General features: G+C 34.2%; 2 protein-coding genes across 2 annotated transcripts in view; one reads left to right on the forward strand and one right to left on the reverse strand.

Annotated features, from left to right (window-relative positions):
* Positions 1-27720, reverse strand: part of LOC123692115 (phosphatidylcholine:ceramide cholinephosphotransferase 2-like) — an 83587-nt gene that overhangs the window by 52252 nt on the left and 3615 nt on the right. The window lies entirely within an intron of this gene.
* Positions 914-12541, forward strand: LOC123692113 (spondin-1). Its single transcript, XM_045636756.1, has 15 exons — positions 914-1043; positions 1516-1694; positions 2973-3225; positions 3596-3719; positions 4089-4243; positions 4605-4783; positions 4993-5123; positions 5438-5660; positions 5986-6157; positions 6629-6819; positions 7109-7363; positions 8121-8291; positions 9333-9425; positions 9743-9843; positions 12386-12541. Exons 2-15 carry the CDS (start codon positions 1517-1519, stop codon positions 12458-12460), a joined length of 2301 nt encoding a protein of 766 aa, XP_045492712.1. The 5' UTR covers positions 914-1043; position 1516; the 3' UTR covers positions 12461-12541.

Genomic DNA, 27720 nt, shown 5'->3' on the forward strand with positions numbered 1-27720 from the left:
CGTGGGCGCAGCTGCCGGCGGGCGGCACGCGCGGGTAAAGCTCCGACTGCACTAGGCGTAACTACGCGGCACAGCTTAATATCCTTTCTATGAAATTGTATGGTAACTACGAGCCACGGCTAAATTTGACCAATCGTCTACGCGACGCCCAGTGCGGTCAGACCTTTGCTAAGGAGGCGGAAGTCGGCACTTGGGCGATGACATGCTTCTTTCATAAAACGGACCTCATTATAAAGGCGCCAACTACGGTTTTTAGTTCTCTATGTGGTGTATGTTCTATGGAATATTATTAATTACCTACTCTTAAATGGGTCATTGCCTAAACAAATGTAAATATTAAGTCGTCTAATGAAAAAAATAATGATCGATTATACCTACTCCGGATTACAAAATACATGGCTAAAATAATTCTTAATACATAGTGCAATCAAATATTCACAAGATCTACATAATATTATTACCTACCTAATAATTATTATGAAGTTAAGTTTTTACGTAGTAAGTATAGAGACACGCGTTAATTTGATTCAAGTTTTCCTAAGATTGGTTCAACCTTTACTTTAAATGATACATAATTATTTATTTTACACACTGCTAGCATTCCTATTGAATACTTACTTACATCTTTATAATTTTCTTAGTACAATTAATTACAATGGTTCAGACATCAGATGTGTTCTTATTATTTTGTAACATTATTCTGCGAGTGAACAAGAGAAGACGTTACATAGGGTTAAATTAAGCTTTTTAAATTGAAGAATATTAAGAGCTCAAATGTATTTTCATTAAAATTTAAGATTGTTTAGGTACCTATATTTAAACTGTCTCTATATTTACTGTAGAGACTAGAGAGAAATTATATGGACTTAAAACCTTCTATTTAACTTCATAAACATATTTAAGAAAAACAGAAAAGTGATAATCATAAATTTAGCAAGTTAGCCCAGATACGCGTGGCTCTGCCTCGACATTTGACCTGTTATCTCTCGCCGCGTTCCCGTATCGCACTCCGCTCCACATCCCGACACTATTCACACATTGTGGTAAGTCGCTTTTTATTTTTTTCTCATTTATTCAAAGAATAAATATTCCCTACTTTAACTGAAAAAAAAAAGGTTCCATGATGAAAAGTGGTGTCATTGAAAATCCGTTTTAACTGAATTATTACAAAAGTTTCAATCACTTCGACAAACTTTGAGACAACGGTCGAAATCAAGTGATTTAAGCAAATTGTTTGAAGCTGTTTTAACAATCATCTGTATTAATATTGCAACGTCCGTCTGTCGCAAGTACGAGATGTTCTTAAAAGCACGCAACCTACATAGTATTATTATTATGTTTGCGCATTTTAAATTGTTTCAGACACAGTTATTGAAAAAATATGAAATGAATAGAAAATTTTCGTACTTGACGTTCTTTTAAAGGTTAAAACAATGAAAATAAAGACGTAATGTTAAATGTAAATAAAACCAAAATTTAACCATGTTTAACAGATTTAATGTAATCAATTCACAGTATGAGCAGTTTCTATACAATGTTGGGAGCGTGGTTTGTGACGCTATGCGTGGCGTCGGTGCTGGGGTGCGAGCTGACCCCACCTGACGATCCGTCCCCGAAGTCCCCCGGGGACAACTTCTACCGCCTCATCATCAATGGAGAGGTGGAGCGGTATGCTCCCGATCAGAGATATGTTGGTAAGTGCTACCTAAAAATATATATTATATTATTAAGCTGGAGTTAGTTTAAACCAGCTTATTCAGAACATTACATTCTAGTTTAATCTGTATAGGTATGATTTTTTGGCGAAAAATGATATATAAAACACGCAGCAGTAGCAGAATAGATATATATATTATGTTATGGTTTTTTTTTACCAGATTTCGAAAAAATAATACATTTCTAAGTAAGTTAGTAAGTATAAGTAACTATTTCTTTTGAAAGCTGACCAAGTTGTGTGGGTGAGATTTTATTTATTTATTTATTTATTTATTTATTTATTTATTTATTTATCATTACATCAATTACCTTTACAGGCTTAACCTAATGCGGTATTGACTTACACTAAACTTTACACAAAACTAAACTTAAAATAAAAACAATATAAACTTACTATCTATGAACTAAATTAAAACAATAATACAATTAATAGCTAATAGTATACATAAGAACCTTTGCTAATTCACCCAACGGACACGTAAAAATATCCACTTTGCTATGGAGGTCATTGAGATTACGTACCTAGTGCTCGCACGAGAGGAGACTTCGCGAGCAGCATGGTTCGCGCCTGAGGGACGTAGAGTAACGGCGGCCTGTGACGCTTCTCAGTGTACATGTCCGGCACACATAAAGAGAGGGATTGCAGCACTCCAGGGTTATGTGCAAATCCCCGCAATAACTTGATTAAATACTAATAATAAAGAGAAATTAGATAATAATAAAGGTACTTTTTACGGAGGAATGAAGGAACATGCATTACAAATAAAATAAAAACGGTCCGTGAATCGTGATCTATTTCTCTTTATAAATGCATTTTTTGTTTGTTATTATTGGTAGGTACAAATAAAATAATAATATTCCCTCTGTGGCAAGTCGTTTCCGTTCACAAGAATTCGCGATAATTGACGAGGAAGTTTATCACGTGTTTATAAAACATTGTTTTTTTTATGTTATCATAAAAATTACATTGATTATTATTTATAGTATAACTAATAATATTATTCACTTTTATATAAAAAGGAAATTTTCAATAAGGATGACGAATTCAGTTCGATTGAATAACGTTTCCAAAATATATTTTTTGAAATAGTATCCAGTTTTCACAAGAACAACATAATATTTATGTAATGTTTTGCTACAGAAATTTATACAAAGCTACTGTAACGAACATAACACATTTGTCTCTACATTTTTTTATACAACAAACGGTGTATGCCTCTGAATCCAATCTCTAAGAGCATTTCCATTTATACCAGTGACGCTAGTCGGCTCCCGGACGCACGATGTGGTGCAACAGTTCACCAAGTTCCAGATCAAGATCGACCCCCTGGACCCCGCGCAAACCCGCAGCACACGCAAGCAAGGCCAGTTCCAGCTGTTCGCAGACACGCTCACCAAGTTTGATGAAGAGTGCATCAACTCTGTGGTGGAAGCTGATGATCTGCCGAAGACTGAAGTGCAGGTCATGTGGAAGGCGCCGCCCGCGGGATCTGGATGTGTTTTGTTGAAGTAAGTTTGTGGTTTGGTACGCGCGTTTCATAAACCAGTTGAAATCGGTACTCTACATTCTAAAGCCAGGGTTTTTTTTTACATTTAACTTGTTGTTTGTTTATTGTTGAAAAGCAGCAAACTTTTAATTTATTGTTTGTAGAACCGGTGCAGACGAATGGTTTAATTGAAGTAGGTATCAATGTTGTACATCATCACTACATGGTGTAAACAAAAATCTTTAAAACTGCGCAACGGATTTTGATGCGGTTTTTTTTTATAGATAGAGTGATTCAAAAGAAAGTTTTTAGTGATTGATAATGTTTTAGACAAATCGGGCGAAGCCGCGGGTGGAAGGCTAGTGTTTAATATTTTTTATTTCACCACACAGAGCTATGGTATACGAGAACGTCAGCAAATGGTACGCCGAAGACGGTCAGCTGACGAAGCGGGTTTGCGAGGACACCTCCGTCACCGCGTCTGACTGCTGCGCCTGCGACGATGCTAAATACAAGGTGAGATTGTATGTGATTGATCGATTGTGTTTGTATGATTCTTTTTAAATATAAATAATTCAACGACGAGATGGGATTCGAGCCCGCGTCTTTTATATTTGTATTTACTTTAAATTCTGTCCTTTCCAATCTACTAATTATTTTCACTTAATTAATTTGTACAAAATAAATGCGGGACTTTTTGAATGAACAGTAGTATTCACTTAAATACTTTAAACATGTATAAATATTTTAAATGTGTAATCTAATAGATGGTTGTTTTTATCCATATGGTTTTATCCGTGTGTGTAGAACGTGAACAGCTAGTTTAAAAGTATTTCTGTTAACAGATTTTTCGTTTTAGAATTTAATTCTCCATTGATGTTACAGATGGTATTCGAAGGTCTATGGTCCGCGCAGACGCACCCGAAGGACTTCCCCGTGCAGGCGCTGTGGCTGACCCACTTCTCTGACGTCATCGGCGCAACGCATCCCAAGAACTTCAGCTTTTGGGGCGAAGGCCAGCTCGCTACTGATGGTTTCAGGTATATGATTTAGAAATTGCCATTATAATAAATAATAGTAATTTTTAAATGATATTATGATACTATCTTAATAATAAAATTGTTGCTAGCGCAACTAATTGCCGTATCAAGGAAAAAAAAAGATCTCCGCATCAATAAGTTAATTTGGCGGTCAGAGTATTTGTGTTATACTTATATTTAAATTTTTTTTAAATATCTAATCCATAATCTTCTGGAAAATTGGTTGCCGTCAACATGTGAAACGTCTGTAAGGTCTCTATAATATTAGGTACCGTCTTTCTGTCTCGCCTTGGTCTCGCCTAATAAGGGAACGTTCACCTTTTCTAATTCAAAAAAAAAAAAAAATATTCTACGATCGCAGGTCGCTAGCGGAGTGGGGCTCCGTGGGTCTGCTGGAGCGCGAGCTGCGGCAGCAGGGCGGCAAGCTGCGCTCCATCGTCAAGGCGCAGGGGCTGTGGTACCCGAAGGTCAATTCTAACACTAGCGCTGCATTCACCGTGGATCGGAAGAGGCATCTCCTCTCGGTTGCGTCTATGTTCGGTAATATTCTTATTATTTAGGAGGACGATGAACTTATTACTAATAAACTACAGAAAGGGTGTTTATTTGGCGCTTCAAATTACTTTTACTAGCAGACAACGCGTAATATATTCCTAGCGGATTTTAGACGCAGACGAAATATTGTGTCGTCATACAGTTTAGCCCTTTCTTCTAGATTTTCATAAATAACTAAGTTTCCTTTCTACCAGGTCCATCCCCCGACTGGGTGGTGGGTGTGAACGGGCTGGAGCTGTGCAACAAGGACTGCTCGTGGGCGGAGTCTAAGGTCGTGGACCTGTTCCCGTATGACGCCGGCACTGATAATGGTATCTCTTATATGGTACGTAGCTTGCAGAATATTTTTTATTTATGTAGAACAAGGATAGGAAAACAAGGACATTGTTGAAAAGTTATTCTTTATCTACCTATTAAATTTTTTGTGTAATATTTTATTGATTTATAGCCTTTCACCAAGTTCAGCATGATGAAATAGTAATCACTGTTAATTTATGTTATAGTCCCTATCAATAATTATAGAATTTTAACAACTTTTCTGAAGAGAGTGCTTTCTTAAATAAAAACATCTGGACTTTCCTGTAAAAAATATACTAACAAAAATTGTGTGCAAATAATAAATTCTTGGTTCATGTCTAGTCGCCAAACTCGGAGTCAGTGCCCCGCGAGCGCATGTACCGCATCACGACCATGTACCCCGAGGACCCTCGGGCGCCCTTCTACAACCCGGAGCAGAAGGAGATGCAGCCCATGGCCCGGCTGTACCTCACACGGGAGAAGCTCATCTCCAGGGGCTGTGATGAGGAGACGCTGCAGAGCTTCGTGGCGGAGGAGGCGGAGAACAGCCAGTCCGTGGATCGGCGTGAGTACATAGATTTAATAGATGTGCTAAAATAAGATGTGCATTTGAAAAGTGGAATAAATATGAACTCTTACCAATTTAAGCGAAGCAAAATTAAAAAACATAAATAATATATCGGTGTGGTTGTATAATTCTGTACCATTAATGCATCTACGTTAGTTTGTAAAACAGTAAATAGATATGCTTGTAATCCCTTCCATTTTTCAAGTTCCTTTCGCTTCTCCTATGACTTGTAAGCCATAACTTGTGTGATGTTATTATTCAAATGAAGTTATGTATTATAGTGATAGCAACTACTATCTTATTAAACTCCATGTATCTGCAGCGGAGTGCGCAGTAACAGAGTGGAGCGCATGGTCCGCGTGCTCGGTGACGTGCGGCAAGGGGCTGCGCATGCGCACGCGCGAGTACCGCATGCCGCAGAAGGCGCAGATGTTCGCGTGCGACCGCCAGCTCGTCTCCAAGGAGATGTGCGTCGCCGCTGTGCCCGAGTGCGAGTTAGTATTCGATTTATAAGGGAAAAGCGTTGAAAATCGTGTTAAAACTTGGTGGTTTTGTAAATGTAAACCACCAAGTTTTTACCCGTTTTTTCTAAGGTACCTATTCCTTGTTGTATGTGCTATACAGTATGCCATAATAAAGTTAAAACAGAACTATATACAATACATTTAATTACTATAAAGGTCCTATATACATGGATTTTACAACTTTTATCTTTACATATGAAACATAGTACCGCATGCCGCAGAAGGATAGGAAAACTCGTAGTTAACTGCGTAAAAACCTGCTTTACAACGCTATTTTTCTAATCTTCTTTTGAATCTGTTCAACATATTTAAATGAAACACTCCGAAAAAAATTAAAACTTATTGAACTAATTGACCAGACTATAATATTATTTGATAGATATGAGTGAACCTACTCAAGACATTCACGACTTGACATGGCTAAAAATTGATTTTTGTTAGAGGGGACAACAACGCAGACGAAGAAGAGAACGAATTTAATGCTCCCACAGAAGACGTGGAGGGAATCTGCAAGACGTCGGAGTGGAGCGAGTGGAGCGAGTGCTCGGTCACGTGCGGCGTCGGCATGTCCACCCGCAGGAGGCACTTCCTTAACCACATGGGCATTAAGAAGTGTCCTTTGGTGCAAGTCGGTAAGTTGACCAATTCTTTCAACTGGATTTGTAGGCAAATTATATTAAATATGTCATTTTGTAGAGCTACACATTGGCTAGTGTGAGACCTATTTTTTGTGATATATTATTGAATGTATTGGAGCTTTTAAATGTACTATACATCAACAAAAGAGTGTACTGACTACTAGATTACTTTGTCGAAGTATAAGCTGAATTCTATCTTTTGTACTTTGGTTGCGTTTATAATCCTATCAACGTCTCTCGTCTGAGGCGGCGTTCATTTATATATATTATGTTACACTTGCAGAGGAGAGCCGCAAGTGCATGCAGCCGCAGTGCACGGAGCAGGAGCAGGACATCTCGGACCCCGCGTGCCCCACGAGCGAGTGGTCGGCGTGGGCCCCGTGCTCGGCGTCGTGCGGGCGCGGCGTGCGCTTCCGCACGCGGCTGCTGCTCGTGCCGGCCGACCGGCAGCGCGACTGCTCCGCGCGCGTCGAGCTGCTGCAGCAGCGGCCCTGCCAGGAGCGCGCCGACTGCGCGCTCGACATGCCCACCGCCAAACGTGAGCTTTGTTACGATAGGTTAAACCTATAACCTGACAGTTCTAATTACGAATGCCTGCTGTTCAACTCGTTCAACCAGGATTTTTTTTTGCTGTATGATGTCCTCTTAACTTTTTTCTGTTCGAAGTTTTATTTGCGTGTATCAGTATAAATTTAGCACGATGGTTTTACTTTGGCTACAGCTACGCTACCAAAAAGTTAAAATATCTTTCAATAATAAATTAACTAGTAAAACAACTTATATGGCGTGATCAGTCGGACCTAGTAAATATTATTAATCTTGTATTTACCAAGCGTGTCCATTTAATTTATCCGGATGCATGTCGATATATACGATAGTTAATAAGATAGTGTTTATCATCTGTTATTATCCTCTTCTAGAAAACAAACATGTATACTGTTAATTCTCAGTAGGTATCACTTACAAATAAATTTGCTCTAGTAATTTACAGTTGGGTAGAATTGTAAATGTAAATATTTTGGAATAGATTCATACTCCTGGAATAGATTCAAGATAGGGCTGAATTCCGGTTCGTGAGTTTATTGTGATCAAATTGCGAAATTGATATACCTACCTACCTGTTTAAAGGACCAAAGTCCAAATTTGTATCAATATTAAGTAGTTGCCAGAACGTATGTTACTTACCCTTGTAGACACTTTTTCATATATTATTATGGGCAAAAAACTGCTTCTCTTCCTGTACAAGTCTCATCTATATCTGTATCTGCATGTAAAGATCAATAATTTCCATGCAGGTATATGCATGGAGGCAGCAGAGACGGGCCCGTGCCGCGGGGTGTACCAGCGCTGGGCGTTCGTCGCCATGAAGGGCATGTGCATTCCCTTCACCTACGGCGGTTGCCGTGGCAACCAGAACAACTTCCTCACGCAAGAGGAATGCATGGATACTTGCAAAGTTCTAATGGGTAAGTATTTCTCTTTCTGGCAGCGATAGCCATGCCAACTAAAACATTTTTGAGATATCCTTGTAACGTGATTAAAGCGACGTCTTATGTTCTCTTGTGAATTTTCCATGGGAAAAGTATGTAAATATAATAATTGATAATGTGATAAATTTTCACGGGGCTAATACGAAATCCTATTTTTGGAATAAGCACACGCTAACAAATGTACGGACAACAATCAGTGTAAAGTACCTAATCTAATTATCAGACAGAAGAATATTACTTCACTCTAATTACAGAAACATTTTCAATTAATTGTAACAATGCTATAATTTAATAACTACTTCATATGAATTTGAATTCTCACTGTAATTGATTGTAACCTTGACTCATCACAGATAACATCAATCTGTGACGACCCAGTGATGTCATACTTATCACGTCAGCTCTGATTTACTTTTGAGCCTTAGTCACAGAATAATAACTAGTAGCTAGCTACCTTAGTTTTGAGCTAAAGGTCAGTAATTATGTACCTAGTATGATGTAAGCAGTAATTATACTACGATTCAATGAAAAGCACTAATGCAGTTTCTATTTACAACTCAATCATTAGGGCTTTATTGTAGGTACTGAGGTGAGGTGTACTTTTGTTTACCTTCCTATACTATTTGATGTCATTATAAAATAATTCTAAAGGGGAAAGCCACCGAATGCAAACGGAAAAACAGAATAATAAATGTGCTTGCCTCTAATTTACTACGTATTGTAGATAAGCTAAATTGCTTATTTGTCTTACGTACAACCTGGATTAAGGTACCTAATAGGGTAGGTAGGTTAATACGAAAGGGGAAAAACGTAAATAACATTTAAGCACAGAAGCCTCTATAAGTTTATAGTAATTAAAGTATATACGCTAACTTTTCCATAATCTGGTAATGACCACAACATTCTTATAGTAATTAACGCATTATCCTTTTGTCCGTAAAGTTAATATGTAAACGATGACAAATTAATCTGCTTCTGCTAAAAATGGGAATTTAACCCGAACATATATTCTCACAGGCGGCGGTGCCCCCGGAGCAGTAGTGCCTCCTAGCCAGCTCGTTCCCGGAGTGAGCAGCAACTCCATTGGGCCTGTCCCACCTGCAGTTAGCGGTAAGAATGTACATTTAAACAATCTTGAAGCACAGAAATATAGTTGGCCAATGGCCATATTTACGAACGAACATGGGTTTAGCAGTTCTAGATAAGATTCATTCAGAAATATATTGCCTTTAACTGTAGATACTAACCTAACTTTCAAAGTTACTTAGGATACTACCACATAAGATTTTTTTTCGATTTAATATAACATTTGTACAACTCTTCAATAACACAACCAATAATAATGGTTCAATTTATGATTTTTTTTCTGGAGTAAGTACCGACTATATTGCAGTTTAATAATAAATAATATTATGTATATGTAAAAGGTTTGCAAACGAACGACTGCCAGCTGAGCGCGTGGAGCGAGTGGAGCCGCTGCAGCGTGTCCTGCGGCATCGGCTATCAGGAGCGCACTAGGACTATTTTGGTAAGAAGGATTTACAATATATAATATATTATATAATATATTAACACTTTTCTGTTACCATTTAATAAGATTTAATGTCAATTCTTCGTAACTAGTCTAAACGAAATATCAAATAACAAACCTTATACCATAATATATTAAACACATGACCAAAAGCACAGCCAAAAAAGAGATATTTACTTTTGAAGTATTGTTTTTATAAGTTTTCGATATTTCAGCATATGTAGGAAATATTAAATTTATTTGTGTTTATTATTACGTAAAAATATATAAGGAATATTATTAGGGCATCCTAGGACTCTATAAAAAGTGCTCTACGTTATTTCTTGCGTATTTAGAATTCGCAAGAATGTTTTTGCTGTTTTTTCGTGGATCGCGTAAACAAATGTTTGGGAAACATCATTCTACACGGAGGTAATCAAATGAGCGAAGTCTGTTGATTTGTTGTTAAATTAACAAATGTATTAAGAAGTTAGTGAGGTGCTCTACGCGATACAAATCTGTTGAGTAATAAATGTTTAACTTCTGTACACAAGTATGTCAGTTCTAGATATTTTAACGACGTAGCTCAAAACGAGCGTCTAAATTTTCTTTATATTCCGTTTGGAGTTTAATAAACCGTGTACTGTGTTCTTGATGACTTGTGTATTGTGTTTTAATTATTTACGGAGTTGAAAACGTACCTATTTATGCAAATAAAGTTGAGATTCGTTTATGTTTAAAAATATTTAGATGTTTTTCAGTAAGAGTTTGCTTCAGGAATTTTGATTGCTACTAATAACTAAATAATGTTAATTATGATACCTCGAATGCTGTTGCCAAAGAATGTAGTTCTTGTATTGTAATAAATGTTTTAAACTTTCGATTGGGCGAACAGACGGCCCTTGAGCGCTGAACACTTTAGCTATAAAACTATTTCTGAAGACTAGCTTGTTTAACGGCAGTGGAGTTTACATTTTAATATTATAAACGGAAAATATGCTTTGATGTATTTATCGTTGTATACTCGCTGTCACAAGAAGGTTCAATGTTTACTTTCAGCGACACTTATTTTTTTAATAAATTCATGCCAAAAATTAAAAACTTAGAGATGAATGAGTGATCTCAAATTAAAGGATGTTTATTGTGTGTATATTTATTTGATTTAAAATAATTTACCGTCTAAACCCGACATCAATATGTCGGGTTTGAAGTTGTTCTATATTATTAGGTAATACCAAAATACCCACGCAATTGGTTTTAAAAACTTGTAGAGGCTTATCGAAGTAATGGCATACGAAGTAATATACGAAAATAATACGATATAACTTCATGAAGCTAACAGGTAGTAACTTTTTTGTTGATTTGTTGAACTATAAAAACGATATCAAATAAGGTCAATGCAGGTCAAAAAAATCAATGTAACCATGCCGCAGTGTGTCGCAAATCCATAATAGCTATGGGAATTTATTATAATACTGATTTGCTCATCCAGTTTCCAAGAACCTAATCTCAAGTAATCTTGTTAGGAAATATAGGAAGATGAGTTCGCTTTATGAAAAATATGAACATCATTTCATAGAAATGAGACATAGATTTGTCTCTACATTTATCTGATAAGTAAACTTATACGACGATACGTAAAATATTGAGTATAAAAATAGTAAATAAAGGTATATTCAATTATTTTAAAGCAATAAAAATGACATTAATTGTATCTAGTCATTTGTCATCACAATGTCGCACGCGGACGTCAGACCAATTCGGTTGGAACATGAAATACGATGGTTTATTTATTACATAATATATACATACATTAAAAGCTTTTATTTTAAATATGCAGTAAAGCGCGTCACACACGGTGAAGATACGATAATATTTTATTTTAAGATTCTCTAATATAAAACGTTATAGTATCTTAAGGTATCCGGTATCAGCGTTCTGACCATCATTTTTCTTTTTGTCATTGCGTACCTGAGACCCCTGTAGAACCGCCATCCTGTTACAAATGACCCGAAATTTTGTGGGTCATTTGTAACAGGATGGATGGATGGATGATTGTATAGTATCTTCACCGTGTGTGACGCGCTTAATTCTGGCATAGACAACTTCCATTATTACTCATTTCAAAAAGAGAGTAAAAATTCATTTGTTTTCTATTGTATCTAAATTACCTAAAACATTACCAAAAAGTAGAGAACTTATTACTATACTTTTTGGTAATTTTCTTTCTCTATGTACGAGAGTCATAATTCCAAAAATACAATTACAATAGTAACCTCTACATTTTCAATTCATAATAATTATTTGTTACTTACTATTACTATTTTGATTAAAGTAAGTATTGACGACATTAGTCGTACTTAGGTACAATTTTCAAGGATGTACAATTTGTGTAGGTGCAGTCTGAACTCTGAATAAATTGTTGATGTACTTAGGTATGGTGCAGCGAATGATCTAGACTCTAGTCAATAGCAATGAAATATAAAATGTTATGGATGCATAATATTCTAAAGATCGGTAGTCATAATATCTTCTAATGTTATTCTTAATTTTGTTTCAGGCACAGCCAGGTCCAGGAGGCGCGCCATGTCCTTCGCGTCTGTCGCGACGAAGACGGTGCACAAGACATTGTTAAAACATGCTTTTTAGTGAAAGGTGTTAGTTAAGCTTGCTCGAAGATTATTATATTGTATTGTTTAATAAAGGCTTACACTTATTTTTGTGTTTTAATGAAGAGTTCCTAAAGAGGGAGAAAAAAAATGCAAGTAATTATTCGTTTTTATAAGATTTTGGTTGGTGTGAATAAAGTATGCAAAAATTAACAAGGCTACTGTTATTTGAAACAAGAATATGGGTACATACATGTTTAATTATAAAAAATGATACATAGCTATGTTAAACAATTTTAAAAACATCTGTATACTACCCAATTTTAGGACATAAAATCTAGAAAATTCTATGAAATTATACTTACCTAATTGCCGTCCGCAAGTCGACTTTATAGGCATGTATGATATCGAGCTTGGAACTGTTGCTAAATTATTCGATAAAATAATCAGGATATAAACTAAATTTCTTGAGTGAATACACTGTATGAGTCGACAGCCAAACAAATACGAATTTATTTGACCATTCCGGGAAGATTTATCAAAACAAACTGACTGACCATAATTCTGATCACACTGTATTTTGTTAAATCTTTTGAACTTTTGTTTATTGAGAACTGAATGTGCGAAGATTGAAATAAGATGTTCTGTTAGAAGATTGTTTAGCTGGTTTGTTAAATATTATGCAGATCGCGTCTTACGAGATGAACAAAAGTCAACATTCAACGCAGATTTAAGTCACTCAAGGATTTGCAATTATAGATAATCTTTTTTTAAGATCCCTCATATAGAGATTAAAATTGTTCTTTGTTCACGTTTTAATACTTTTTCAGCTTAATTTATAAATCTTTTAATATGACAAAACTTCCTTGAACATCTTTTTGAGTAGGTAAGGAAGGAGTTTTGTACAATAAGTAACATTTTCCCGGTGGTTGATCGTTACAAAAATTTAGCGCTCTACATTTAAAGATAAACTCATCAATTATTGGGCACTGCACTAAGTTTCGTCAAGCATAAAAGACATAATAATAAATCTTTTGTGGCCTTATCCCCAAACAATAAATGGTAAATGCCTTAGGTATTTAGGCATTTGTTTTGGTCGAAATATTCCAAGTGCGGATGTAAGTTACGAACTAACCTTCGTAAATAAAACAAACAGTACCTAATTAATCAATTTTTAAAGGATTTTTTTATATTATTTGAAATTATATTTTCGCGAAAAATTGGAAGAAAGATAAACCAAATAATCCATACTAATATTATAAATGCGAAAGTAACTCTGTCTGTCTGTTACTCAATCACGCCTAAACTACTGAACCAATTTGCATGAAATTTGGTATGGAGATATTTTGATACCCGAGAAAGGACATAGGCTACTTTTTATTAACCGACTTCAAAAAAAAGGAGGAGGTTATCAATTCGGCCGGTAAGTTTTTTTATGTATGTACACCGATTACTCCGAGGTTTCTGAACCGATTTACGTGATTCTTTTTTTGTTCGATGCGGGATGGTGTCGAATTGGTCCCATAAAAATTTTATTCGGATAGGCCCAGTAATTTTTATTTTATGAGCATTTTTGTCTGTATTTGTAAATGTTGCAAGTGCAAGTTTGAAGTCGGTTGTTTTTAACGCAGTTATCACTTGTATAATAATTATAATATTATTCCTAGTTAATTTCCGCGATGCAATTATTTTTAATTGTTATTGCTTGCCTTGTTTCAATGTTCGTAAAATATGTTAATGTTGGTTGTAATCTGATTTTTTTTGATAGGTTGGATGATCTTCTATATTTCATATACATACTTTCATTATTAATTAAATTGAAATACTCGATAAATGGAAATACAAAGAAGGATCGATCCCACAGGCCACATCTTTTGACGTGAACGCGGGACCTAGCTAAGTATGTACATACTTATTAATTAGCATACCCTCGCTAAAGCCTATCAAACGGAAATTTATGACACCGTAAAGTGTAGAAAATAATCGATTTGTAGAGTAAAAACGATAAATTTTTATTGGTATTTTCCGTTCATCTGCTCTTCCTGTAATCAGGCTGGCTTGCTGACGATTTAACGTCGATAAATTGTAAAAAATAACAGATATTATCTAGATGAGCAGAAAATACATCCTTAGAATAATGTTTACAATCTCAAGAAAATCGTTACTAATGAACATAGCTTCATACGCTTTAGAAATAGAGCCTTTTTGAAAATCATAAATTAAAAATAAAATGGCAATTGTTTTAAAATCTGAATTGTAAATTCTAAAATATCACAATATTATTCTCTATTTTAAAGATTTTTTATATTAAACCGCAATAAAATATTATAAACACGCAATTCAAATAATATAAATCTTTTAAAATATTCGTGCCGCAGAATAAAACAATACAGTAAGGTCATTGAACAATACTTATCTCAAACAAAAACATTTCCGCGTTACAAACGAGTTTAAAATTACTTTTAAAATTTGTAAATTCCGCCATCAAATATGATAGCATAATATTGTTTTAAGTAATTCCTGTCAAATATTATTTTAATAAACATACAGGCAAGTTGTAGAATATTTATTTGATGCCTAAGAGATATTTTAATTCTATTTTGTGTATTTTTAATTGGTTTTGAATGATCTACCTATTGTGTGCCTACTTTTCCTTAACAAAAATAATTACAACAGAGGAGTGGGAAAAACTTCACTTTAATTAAGTATAAAAATAAAATAATTATGTAAATTGTTTTAAGTACCAATCCCGTTTCTAATTTTTCTGTCTATAAAAATATCTCAAAAAATACTTACATCATGGTCCAAACAAATTACATACAAAGTCTTTTAAATCTATTTTATTGACAATCTGCGAAGTCGCTTGAATATAAAACGACTTGCGGCATCTTACAAAGAATATCACTTTCAAGTAATCGATACGGAACACTCAACCTATACCAACAGTCTGGGAGCAGCCTCCGCCAGCTTGACCTAGAGAGCGCGACCTTGATCTCTGACGTCACCGTCCGCTGGTGACGTCACGACGTCGTCTTCATCCACGCTTTATCTGGGATTTGGTTGCTAAGCTATCTCCATTTGTTAAAGGATTAACTTACTTGATGCTTATCTTGATGAGATTTCTCTTGGACGTACCTGAAATAAAAAGCAATTGTTTACAAATAGCACTCTATAGGTGTATGGTATATAGCTATACAGTTTCAGTTCAGCATGAGATATTTAGGTATTTATGTGTAGTTTATGTCAATTAATCTTTCGATAAATAATTTGAGTATGAAAACAATGATGAACAGGTTTTATCTTCTATTTTTTTTATTGTAGATAGAGAAGCGAACCACAATTACCTCGCCTGATCAAACGCTAAAAGGGCTGATAGACGTACGAACTTTAAAGTCGCGGTTTTAAAGTTCGCGTACTTACTCGGCTCGCGGCGGTGACAGACGTGCGAGCCAAGGCGGGCTTCGAGTAAAATTTCAAACATGTTGGATCGTCAACGAACTTACTCGACGGTTTTTAAGTACGCGTACTTGGGGTGACACACGAGCGAAAAAGGTCGTCGAGCCACAAGTTCGCGTACTTACTCGCACGTCTGTCACCCCTTTAAGAGATGGTACGCGCTTCCCTAGTAGGTATCGGTTCACTCTTCGCTTAAATTATTCATTATTTATTATTATTCTATTCTTCTATTTTACTTAAGTGTTTCAATATCAGAACCTATTCCACCAATTCTCGTTTAAAAATAAATGTATCGTTGATATTTTTTTTATAATTCTATAACAATGCTGTCAATACGAGTTGGCGAATAGATGCAAGGTGACTGGATAAGTAATGAAAGAATTAAGGGCAATAAAAATTTAAAATGCTCATCTTAATCTTGTTATTTTTAAATGATAGACTTCAGAGATAAAAATGAGGTTAATACGATAGATATTGATGAATCAATCGATTGAATGGTTAATAGAATGTCACGGTCAGTAACCACAGTAAATTTGGGGAGGTAACACGCTCTGCTGACTACACTAATAAAGATCGACGAACATCATTTTGTATATGAACTTCCGCGTGTAAGAGATATATGATCGCAGGAATTACGGAAGTAGGTATGTGATATTATGTATTATTAAAATTATGAATAATGTTTCCTCATCGAATAAATGTAGTTGGTCGGCTTAGAAGTAAGCAATCAGCAGGTAGATTAGATAACAGGAATCTTGAAGAGCAAGAAGTCACAGATGAAATTATCAGAGATAACAAAGTAGGTAATTAATACGGAACATGCTGCAACAATCCTGTAACAACCTATTTTGCAAAATATTTCCTAACATGGTGAACTTCCTTGACTTTGTTAAGAAATAACACAGAAGACATATCAATGGCACATCACTTAAGCCATGACACCTTGTTGGGTAAATAATTGTTCAATAAATTGTACAAACAGCATCGCGTGAGCAGATATGTATACACAGACTGCTAACTGCTTTATTTAACTGAATGTTTCCATGTTTTGTTACGACACGATATGATGAATCGCCTTGATATTACTTTAACTAGGTAAACTGCGACATCATGCAGCAGAAGATATCATTAAGAGAAGCAGGAAAGAGCACCAGCTAAGATTTCAGCTTTAAAATAATATGCTAAAGATCGCTTCTGTCGTTTCAATCTTAATGGAAATATTCCACGAATAGGAGTGGCAGGTTTTGTTCACAACAAGCTATTAGATTGTTTTAGCAAATTGGTGCCGAATATTGATGCGAAATACAGTCCTGTTCCTAATATTATAATTGTTAAAACTATGGGTTGAGAATAGGAGATTTTTTGTATCAACTATCAAAAACTTACGATAAGTAGGGATATTACCTAATAACCTATTACTACTTAGGCCCTTTTCTGTTGCAGCATTTTTCAAATTGATGCTCGAAGTAAATTAATGACAGGTTACACGTTCAACTATGATATGGCCTATGGGAATGAACATACGTATTCCAATGGAAACAATGTACAGGTGGCAAGGTCACATATTTTCGTGTGTCCATCTGCGTCCAGTAAACATTGACCTCCAATTGTTTAACTTCACTCAGCCTGGCATTGGTCATCTTTAGGTTCGGTTACAGAATGTTATATTGCGTAGTTACAAATAAGTTATTGTTTTGGTACACACATTATATTGATTATGTCTACATTCTATAAGAAGTTATGAAGGGGAAATTTTTAGAAATATAGTAATTTACTACTTACAATATTAAAGCTCACAGTTATTTATTCAATATTGTATTGAATATAATATGTAGAGGGTTTTCGTAATTTGGTCCTATATTGACAACAGCTGGAACTATTTGAAAGCACTTATTTTATACTTCTGCGTTTTATTTTTACTAAAATATTTAAGGTATATTTTAAATAAGTACTACGACATTTCAAGTTTTTAAGCATCCTTAATTAAAATATGATGTCATACGTTGTAGTTATTTTGTGTAAAAAGTGAATGTTTGTCTGCAGTACCCTTGGCCCGGATATCTCGTATTTGTGTATATTGAGTCAGTGCGAGTTATGATCGACTTTATTTAGCACTAAATAACAGTTAACTCAGTCAATCATCGTTTTATCTCACATCGTTTGAACAGTAAAAGCTTTATAAATGCTCATGAATATTTCACTGGCGCAGTTAGTCATGAATGTGAGATTTATAGGAAACTCTAGACAATGTTTATCCAAAATAATGTGTTTTGTTATTCCTTATTCATTGGTTTTGTTAGAGAAAAATATTGCTATTATAATTAATTGACGTAACGAAGATTTTATAATTAATACAAACCAACTCTAATGTCGGTGCTTATAACAGCGACATAATACTGTTTATCCTATAACTGCTAAGCTGAAATAAAGAGAAAATAATAAAATCCTGTTAAATTCCTTATGTAATAGTACGTGGGAAAAATAAACAATTTGTGTAACAAACAGCTTATGGCATTAATGATTAAATGCAAGTTAGATCGGTGATCCGATTAGACTGAGAAGAAGCCCTACGTCTTATAATGCAGCTACATTTTTGTTGTGTCGTAATTTATACAGTGCAATAATATTCTCAGTATGTAAGTACTTATAATTGGTTTGTTAGATAACAATCGTCTATTACATTACCTACTGTAAAATAAGTATTAGTGGTAAACACTTTGCAAAAATATAACTTGGAATAGTAAGTTTGAAATAAATTATATTATGTAACCAACGCTTAGAAAATATGGTTTAAACGGCATCAGTAAAGGAACAAGAAAGACTCTTATCTCTACCATGAAATTTGCAGAAGTCACCTTATTAAAATGAAATCTTCCATTAAAATATTCAGAATCAATATACAAACGATAGCATTGGCCTATCGTGGCTAATTAGCCAAATTAAACGCATTCATGAATTAACTATGACATAACAATGTTGCGTGAAAAAAGGCAATATTCTGTGATAAAATCGCGCCTGGGAGTGCCCTGACGTGGGCAAAATGAGTTATAGCTGTACCCAAGTATTCTCTCCAATTATAAGCGAATTAATGCTGAAATGAACGAATATTCGACATTTTTGAGCTTATGTAAATTCCCTCACTCAATAAAATATTTAGAAACAGATTTTGAGATTTTGATTAATAAAAAGGAAAAAATTTATAGTTTGATTTGATTTTATAAATTACAACTACGAATTAAAAAAAAGAGTTACTTAGTACCTAGGTACTAATTATTATCTATGTAAAGATGATATTAATATGGGTACCTCCAAACCAATAAAAAATCATTGGAATATCAATATTTCAAAATAGATACAAGAAGTCACAAATGATTGATTTGTTTCGATATAAATAATTTAATTGAAGACTGAAAAATGAAAAATAAATAAAATTAGGTAGGTATGTAATAAGCTAACGGGCTCAATACAGTTATCAACGCAAACAGGTTATTGGATCCAGGACCCAGTGCAGGACTTGTGGGGCCCTGCAGGCAACATACCTACTTACATAATATAGAATATTTTAATGCTAAATGTTTATATTAATTGATTTTGGTCAGATTGTTATTAATTACTTACGTATTTTCTGAAATGTTGTATAATATATTGGTGCTTTTTAATGGATTATGGAGAAAAAAAAGAGAAAGATAAGATGCTAAGATAAAAAAAATGCATGGTACGACTTCGGAGTAAGCAGATATCAATTGTCAATTTACTGGTAAATAGTTCGATACTTTTTTAAGATGGAAAGAAAAATTGCAAATATTTTTCTTTCTCTAAGTACTATTCGACATTGATATTCTCAAAAGAATGGTTCATACATTTCAAGGCCTTGCTAATATAATATTTATAAATATCATTTTTATGACATCGAAAGGTGAGACTTTTAAAACTTTTGTGAAGGACAGTCTACCCTTTTTAAAAATGTGGGAATTGCTTCACCTTTCTTTCCATAGAAATGTAATTATTACCTACATTTAATAATTATATATGGATTTAGATTTTAAGCATGGATGATTCCATCAAATATATTAAATCGAGTATATTTTAAAAGATAAGTATCAAATAATAATAATTTTTAAATTCACAAATAGTCAATTTGGAGATTATTATATTACCTACTGTGAATTTTGATAAACTATATAGCAACAAGTAGGTAAATATATTTTCTTTTATGTATTTTCACACAATACTATGAAATGTATAAAGGCCAAGCTTTCAAAAGCTCATACCATACATGGGGCTCCGCTGCAACCTGTACGGGGCCTGCGGAGGCCCGGTGGGGGCGCGGCATCATCCGACCAGGCGCGCCCTGCGGTCAAGGCTAAACGATTGACATTTCGCAACCCGATTTAGGGCTCAAATGTAGGCTGAATTACGTAACTGGCCAATTACTGCTATAACTAGACTCCCTTTGCAGATATTTTTAGTTCAATCTTTGTAAGGAATTGTATGCCTGAGATGCAGTCAGATGCGCGTTATGGTTAATCATCAACATTGTTTTTTGTATGTTACTTGCTAATGACTCCAGTGTTTAAGTAAAGTTATGACGAACCTAAGTCATTACTTTGATGATGTTACGGTTTTAAAATGGGCTTCTATAAAGCTTATTCATATCTATGAATGAATAGATGTTTGTGTTGATTGACCAATATCATAAAATGTAAGACCGGCGTTTCAAGTTTCCTATATGTGGAATATTTAGTTTCGTCCTAGCCATGTCTGAGTGCCTGAGTCATGTGACTCATGTGGTAGGTACATTGGTAATGTAGAGATGTCTCTACATTACCAATGTACCTAGTTAACCCGGTTGCCTTCAGCCTTACGCACCTTCCAACTATTTTTTGTGAATATCGTGTGTTGCGTAGAGTATGTTTGATCGATGATACCGCTTTCTTCACTACATAGTACCTAGGTATAAAACAAAGTCGCTTTCTCTGTCCCTATGTCCCTTTGTATGCTTAAATCTTTAAAACTACGCAACGGATTTTGATACGGTTTTTTTTAATAGATAGAGTGATTCAAGAGGAGGGTTTTAGTGTATAATTTATTAGGTTTTAGACAAAGCGGGCGAAGCCGCGGGCGGTAAGCTGGTTGGAAATAAAAGACTCGTATAAAGAGATCTTACAGTGAATACTTATAGCTTTGCGGTTTTTGTTTCATTTTTGTGAATACTACCTACAATGTAAAATAAAATTCAAAATAATATGGGATAGCTTTATTTTGAACTTTGTTTAACCTTCTTTCAAGAAAAGTATGATTTTCTCAAATTTACTTTTTTGTGTTTGTTACCTCAGAGCTTTCGACTGAGTGAACCGATCTTGATGATTCTTTTTATTTGAAAGCTGCTGCCTTTCGGTTAGTCTAATAAAAAAATTGTCTAGTTCTCATGATTTACAGCGGTTTAATATTTTGTTAATGTTAATAATATTCAAGGAAATATTATTTTTTTATGCGTCTCTCGGGAACAGCGTTGCATAGAGTGTGACGAAACAGGCCTTACTTTGTGACGATTCCGCTATTATAGCGCCGAGGCCTTGACATTACAATATTACATATATCACATTTATTAATATTTGAGAGTAAAGTAACTTTTCGGTTCCAATCATAATTTATTACCTACCTACTGTCATCTCTAAAAATGAAATATGATAAAAAATAATAATTATACAGTAGGATTGATACATTATAATTTATATTACTTATCTATAATTAAAATTTTCATTTGTGACACAACGGTACATAAACAATATTATATTTCACAATTCGCTAACTTGTTACTCTTTTTATGAATACAGATCGTTGAACAAAGGAAATCTTAGTTGTTATTAATAAAGAGCGTTGGGAGCGGTTGCAGCGGCGCGGCGCAGGCTCCGCTGCACCGATTTACCGCGGCCTTGCCACTACACGGCGCACGCGTAACGTGCTTCACATACTGATTTAGTTTATTGCTATTTTCATTCAATGTAGAGTAATAAAAGTATCTTTTATATGTAAACAATGTAGGTACATACTTTTAGTGTAAATAAGAAGTGTATAGTTACCTACATATTATTCTATTTATTTTTAAGAGGATTTCGCCACATAGTACCACTGCCTCGGAATGTCGCTTTTATCGAAATGAATCGGCAGAAAAATAGTGTGTTTACTCTGTTAATAAATATAAAAATATAACGACCTATTGAATGCATTCCAGAAAACGTAGACGCGCGCATAGGTACATAGGTACCTATGATCCTATACCTATCTATAGAGAACAAAACAGCATCGTCAGTCTGATTGTTTCTTCCATCCAAACTCCACAATGTCCAGCAGCTACCGCAATACCATCTCAATTTGAATTCGTGGTCAATATATTTTATCCAAGAACTATAATAAATTTTATGGATTTCTATGTTGCTTTACAAAATTGATGTAGGTACTTAGTCGTTTGGCTTTGAAACAGAATTTGCATACATACTTACACATTGTGAATTTAGTTCGTTTGTTAATATATTCATTTAATAAAATAAAATAATTACATATTATTTGTTCATTTTATGGCGTTACCGATAACAATCTATATTCTATAACATTAGGTATTTAAATAAGTACAAGTAGTTATTGGCTGCCGCTATCAAAACAATAATGATTAGGAATATAACCTTATGTGTAATACATTGTTTTTAGTTTTACATGGCTTTTTTCCTCATTTTCAAGGGAGGAAATGAATATTTTGATAATACGGTAAATAAGACGCCTTATATTATATTTTTATATTACACAAATTTAGATAATATATTTTTATATTAACACCATAATCGTAAAGGACTAGGAAATATCTTTAATCTAGCAAAATAAAATATAACTATTCATAAATTTTACAGGCTTCACCGGAAAATTGATGGCAAATCAATTACAACAGGAACATATTATTATAATAATTCTCAATTTCGCAGTTATAAAACTTGGCAAATCAAAATATGTAATAATATTTTTACTTATATAGGTATGTAGTTACCCTTTTTTATCACTTTATCAGGTATAGATATTATAGGGTAGGTACCTTCTTACAAATCTGAAGATATTGTTTTTCAAGAATTTTATGAATGTAATCTGTACCTCCCAGGTGCGGAATAAGTCTAACCTACATTTTTATCAATAAAATAAATATTAAAGGAAAGTTTAATCACGAAGGCATGAATATCTTATGAGGTGTCAAGCGACCCAAGGTCCTGGCGGTAAGAGTGACCGCCCTTGACTCATTTCCACCGACCCTGATGTCATCCTCTAATTGCCGGCAGTGTTTATCAACATATTCGTAGGGAGCACTTTCAGGGTTGTCCGCTGAAACTGTTTGTTTTCTCTGTTAGGGGTGGCGACTGAGGGATTTTAGAATTCTTCGTCATGTACACTTTTATAGTGCACATATGCCACACGACACACGACAGGGTTATACAACCTGTATATCTAAAAGAAAACAGAGTGTTATCAGCAAAACAATAAACTGTAAATAAATTCTGGGTTGTGGTGTGATATTCTTCTAGCTCATAGGGAGTATCTTTTACAAATGCATACTGAACTAACCACACCAGTCTAAAACTGGAAGCAATTCATACAAGTATAAGGCAGTTCTTAAAAACTATTACGTAGAACTTGATACCCTTGCATACATATTATCGTGTTTCACACTTCTGTACCGTTCAGAACGAGATATTTTTTCGGTTCAGCCCTAATTAAAGAGCGTCTGGCGACCCTGCCCTGCATCGGCGGCATTGTGCAATTTGCACTCGCCGCCGCGTGCAATCACGATCACTCACATGTGATGTGATTCAATAAACACAGGAATATTCATCTTGCAGCGCGTTGGCATGTGGTAGTAGCTAGGGAATGTAAGCCACATAGCTACTACGGGTTACGCATCTACGGGAAAATCATGCCTAAATGAACGCTGCAACCATGCATTTTATTTCTTAAATATTTTACCAAGGCGAAATTGGGTAAGATTTTCTTTATATACTTAGTATACTTATATAGTATTATGTATTTATTCATTCATTCATTCATATGAGATAATCTATTTTGCTTCTTTCAGTTGGTCTGGAATGTTATGCAAAAATATTATTTAATATTTTTAATTTTTCTTTTCAGCTTCAGGAATTTCAGTTACGACTATCAACGCCCCCATACTTCCATATCAAGAGAAATACTCAAATAATCCGTCAATGTTACATTAAACAAAAATATACAACTTCGCGAGTCAAAATGAATTCAAAGAATATGTTTAAACCAAAACGTCGAAGAAAATATGCGATGCAATGCATACGATAAACAAAAAACAATCGTATCAGAAATAAATCAGCCGGAGCGGGGTGATTCACGAACACTCGCTCAATGGGAGATATGCCTCTCTATAAACAGTATTAATTATATCCATCCGCAAATAGATTCAATATTTCTCAGAGGAAGGTCGTAAAGTTTAAATATTTAGTTGTGTTCCGACACGATGTAATACTTGCACGTGATTGGGTTTTAGACCAAAATATTTGTGTACAATGAGTTCCAAATACCTACTTGGTGAATGCATAATAATGGGCTTTCGTTATTTTAAGTACGCGTCTGTTTTATATTGGAAAAACGTAAAGCCAGAGGGGTCACTGAAAATCAGCATTGCATCTGTGGCGCAGTTATCTGAAATTGGAAACGTTGAGTTCTAATGTTTTAGCTCTCAATCAATATTTCTCTAAACTTTTATACTATTTCTACTATCCAATTTTTTTCCTACACGATCGTGGTAGTATCAAGGCAGAGGATTTTAAAAAGTGATTAGGTACAATAATAGTTTCATTTCATGAACCAAGCAAAAAATAAAAGGTACCTATTATAAATTTTACAAAATTACACCAATTGACAAAAAATATAAGTATTGTGTACAAATATAACACGGAAAACATACATCAATGTTACCTACACGCTAAAGTACAGAAATTACACATCCTTTGAATGCATTTCATTATTACTAGTACAGTCAAAAGCACTGGTTCACAAATCAATAAACTGAAGGTCACAAATTAATTAATGCTTTTAATATTTACTGGATTTCAATCAAAGGAAAATCTGTTTCAATTAAGTTATTGGTTTTATTGCAATATTTTAAGGTTAGTTAAATGTATAGTTTTATTTGAAATAAAAATATGTATAAATAGGGTTGATACCTATGTTGTGCTTTTTTTAACAAAAAATATTAGGAGAACTGAACGTATTAAACTTCATTGAAATAAATGTATGTAGGTAATAGGTAATTGTAATACTAACACTAGAAAAAGATTTAACTAATACTATATAATATGGGCTGTGTGGCCTAGGTGGTTTAAATTAATTTTATGTATTATATTTTTATGTTTTATTTATTTATTTATTTAAACAGTAGGCACACTGGTTTTGTACAAGTAAGAATATCTTTTTACGGAAAAACAGAATCATGTTTTGCTTTAGGTTTGAATGTGGAGTCCAGACTAACTTATTTAGCTCTACCTGTATGAAAAGCCTTGCTTCCGCCACCGGCCACGTGTTGACGTCAATTCTCTTGATCACAAACGAAATATTTGTTTTGAATTTTTCGAAGTATTTATCTGTTAGTCTTCTGATGTAAACAATTTCATTCCGTTCAACTTAAAAAAGAAAAATAATAATAGTTTAAAAAAACTAAAAAACACGCTTTTTATAGAAAACCGAACTAAAAAATAGAAAATTTTATCAAATTAGTGTATTGTCATCGGTCCTCAATAAATCTACAAAGTTTGAACGAAATCTGGCCGTTTAAAGTGGGTCAAAATCGCGCCCAAAAAAGTCGGTTACAAACATACAAACATACAGGTGAAGCTAATATAAAGCGTGTAAAAATTGTTAGGCTACAAGAGCCTAACAATTTTATAAAAAGAACTTCATGAATCGTGTTTCAGTATATTCAACGATTATTTTCGTAATGTACTCTTGTGGTCAGTTTCAAGTCAACAATTTATTGTTTCCCTAGTGATATAATGCAATGGGCCAATAACCCAGATTACAGCAATATCGGACAAAGAGAAGTCTGTGCGCTGCTTGTTTTTGTGGAGAGAAAGCGTTGGGCCGCTGCCGTACAGCGTACTGCATCCTCTGTGTATCTTGGAGCATGTGATTTGATTATAATGTTCAATAAGATATTTTTTGACTATTTGGCCATAAATAAAGCTCGCTATGTTCGCACGTCACAGCACGCAATACGCAATAAATAAGTAATGAAGGAAGAAATATTAACCAAGCTTTTTCAGCATCTTTTTTTTCAGTATCCATGTCACATAATTTTACGATTGGTTTGAAAAGTTCTAATAGACAAAGATGTAAATTATATAGGTATATTGTTCTATTAAGATGTGTTGATTTTATTAGATATAATAATTTTCACCAATTATGGGAATATAAAGCATAGAAATTAAATTTAAATTGCTATTTATTTATTTTAATCGTAGGACACTTATCAGAAAAGTAGGTACCTAAGAAAGTATTTTTAGGGCGAGATATTCCAAATAAGCCATGTTAAATAAGTTTGAAAACGCTTATTTACTGGCCACGGTAATGGAAAGGCGGCGGCGGGAGGTCGATCCTCCGGCTTGATTCCGGCGAACTCGAGAGAAAGTCGTATATCATATTATGTCACGGATTATGCAAGTGTCAATATTGCCGCCATTTTGTTTCAATTAGCGGGTCGTTGACCGATACATTTGCACTTGAGATTAGCGGTAGCAGTTGTTTGTTATCTTTTGTCTATGTTCTACATAGAGCACTATTTTGTACTTATCGTATATGTGTTTGTATATTATACATTCAATTTTGTTTGGGCAGAACAAAGATGCACTTGGGCAGCTCTATTGTCACGGTATTTTTTAATTTTACTTTTGTAACTTCCGGGAACATAAACATCATATTTTGTTGTTTAAAAACAAACAATATTAGAAACTTACTTATTGATATAAAACAAATACCTACACATCGGTGTAATTTACGAAATTGCTTTCCTAGAAAAATATTTTCTTCAGAAAAAAGCTTAGGTAGGTATACATAAACAAAGTTCAAAACGTGATCAGACCTCAGATAGCTAATTGTAACACAAATAGAACAGCGAGACAAACAGCATTAATAACTTTGGTCATTAGCAGTCGTTATTTAGAACCAGTTCTGACGCGATACAAATCCGTTTCTCAGATATTCTTCAAGGCGGTGTTCTTACAAAGGCATTCAAATATAATTTGATGTGACTAATCTAGACTTGTTTTGCGAAAACTACTAACCGATGTCTTAAATTAAGAAGTAATTTTTTTTTCTTGGACATCGCAGAAAAAGCCGCTTGTTGAAAAAACTTATTAATTTAACTTTTTGCTTGAAAAAACCTAAACAAGATAATCCGACACGACTATTTTATGGGGTACAAATTAAATGAGCTTTGATATCAGAGCTCTCTTTTTACGTAGCCCGTAGGGAGTCCATCCTGTCTAGTAGTTATATTTTATTTAATTTAATATTTGTGTTTATATGATATACTTAGTTTATATGTTATAATGGTTTGGGTATCTGCAGATCCATACGTTAGGTCAGAAACATTTTCAAGGCTATGGTAATGAATCTATCAGCCTTTTTATTGAAATTCTGAAAGATAAAAACAATCCATCCACATCAATATTAATACGTTTGAAATTATTCATTATTGTATGTTATAAATGAATGAAAATGAAATCAATCAATTTATTTCTGAACTTTCGATGGGTAACTGAAAGAC

This window comes from Colias croceus, chromosome 5 (genome assembly GCF_905220415.1).
Source record: "Colias croceus chromosome 5, ilColCroc2.1".
Taxonomy (NCBI): domain Eukaryota; kingdom Metazoa; phylum Arthropoda; class Insecta; order Lepidoptera; family Pieridae; genus Colias; species Colias croceus.

Coding starts and splice junctions, on each gene's coding strand:
- LOC123692113 (XM_045636756.1), top strand. CDS start 1,517: ATGAGCAGTTTCTATACAATGTTGGGAGCGTGGTTTGTGACGCTATGC. Junction 6,820..7,108: donor GTGTCCTTTGGTGCAAGTCG/GTAAGTTGACCA, acceptor TTACACTTGCAG/AGGAGAGCCGCAAGTGCATG. Junction 8,292..9,332: donor TACTTGCAAAGTTCTAATGG/GTAAGTATTTCT, acceptor ATATTCTCACAG/GCGGCGGTGCCCCCGGAGCA.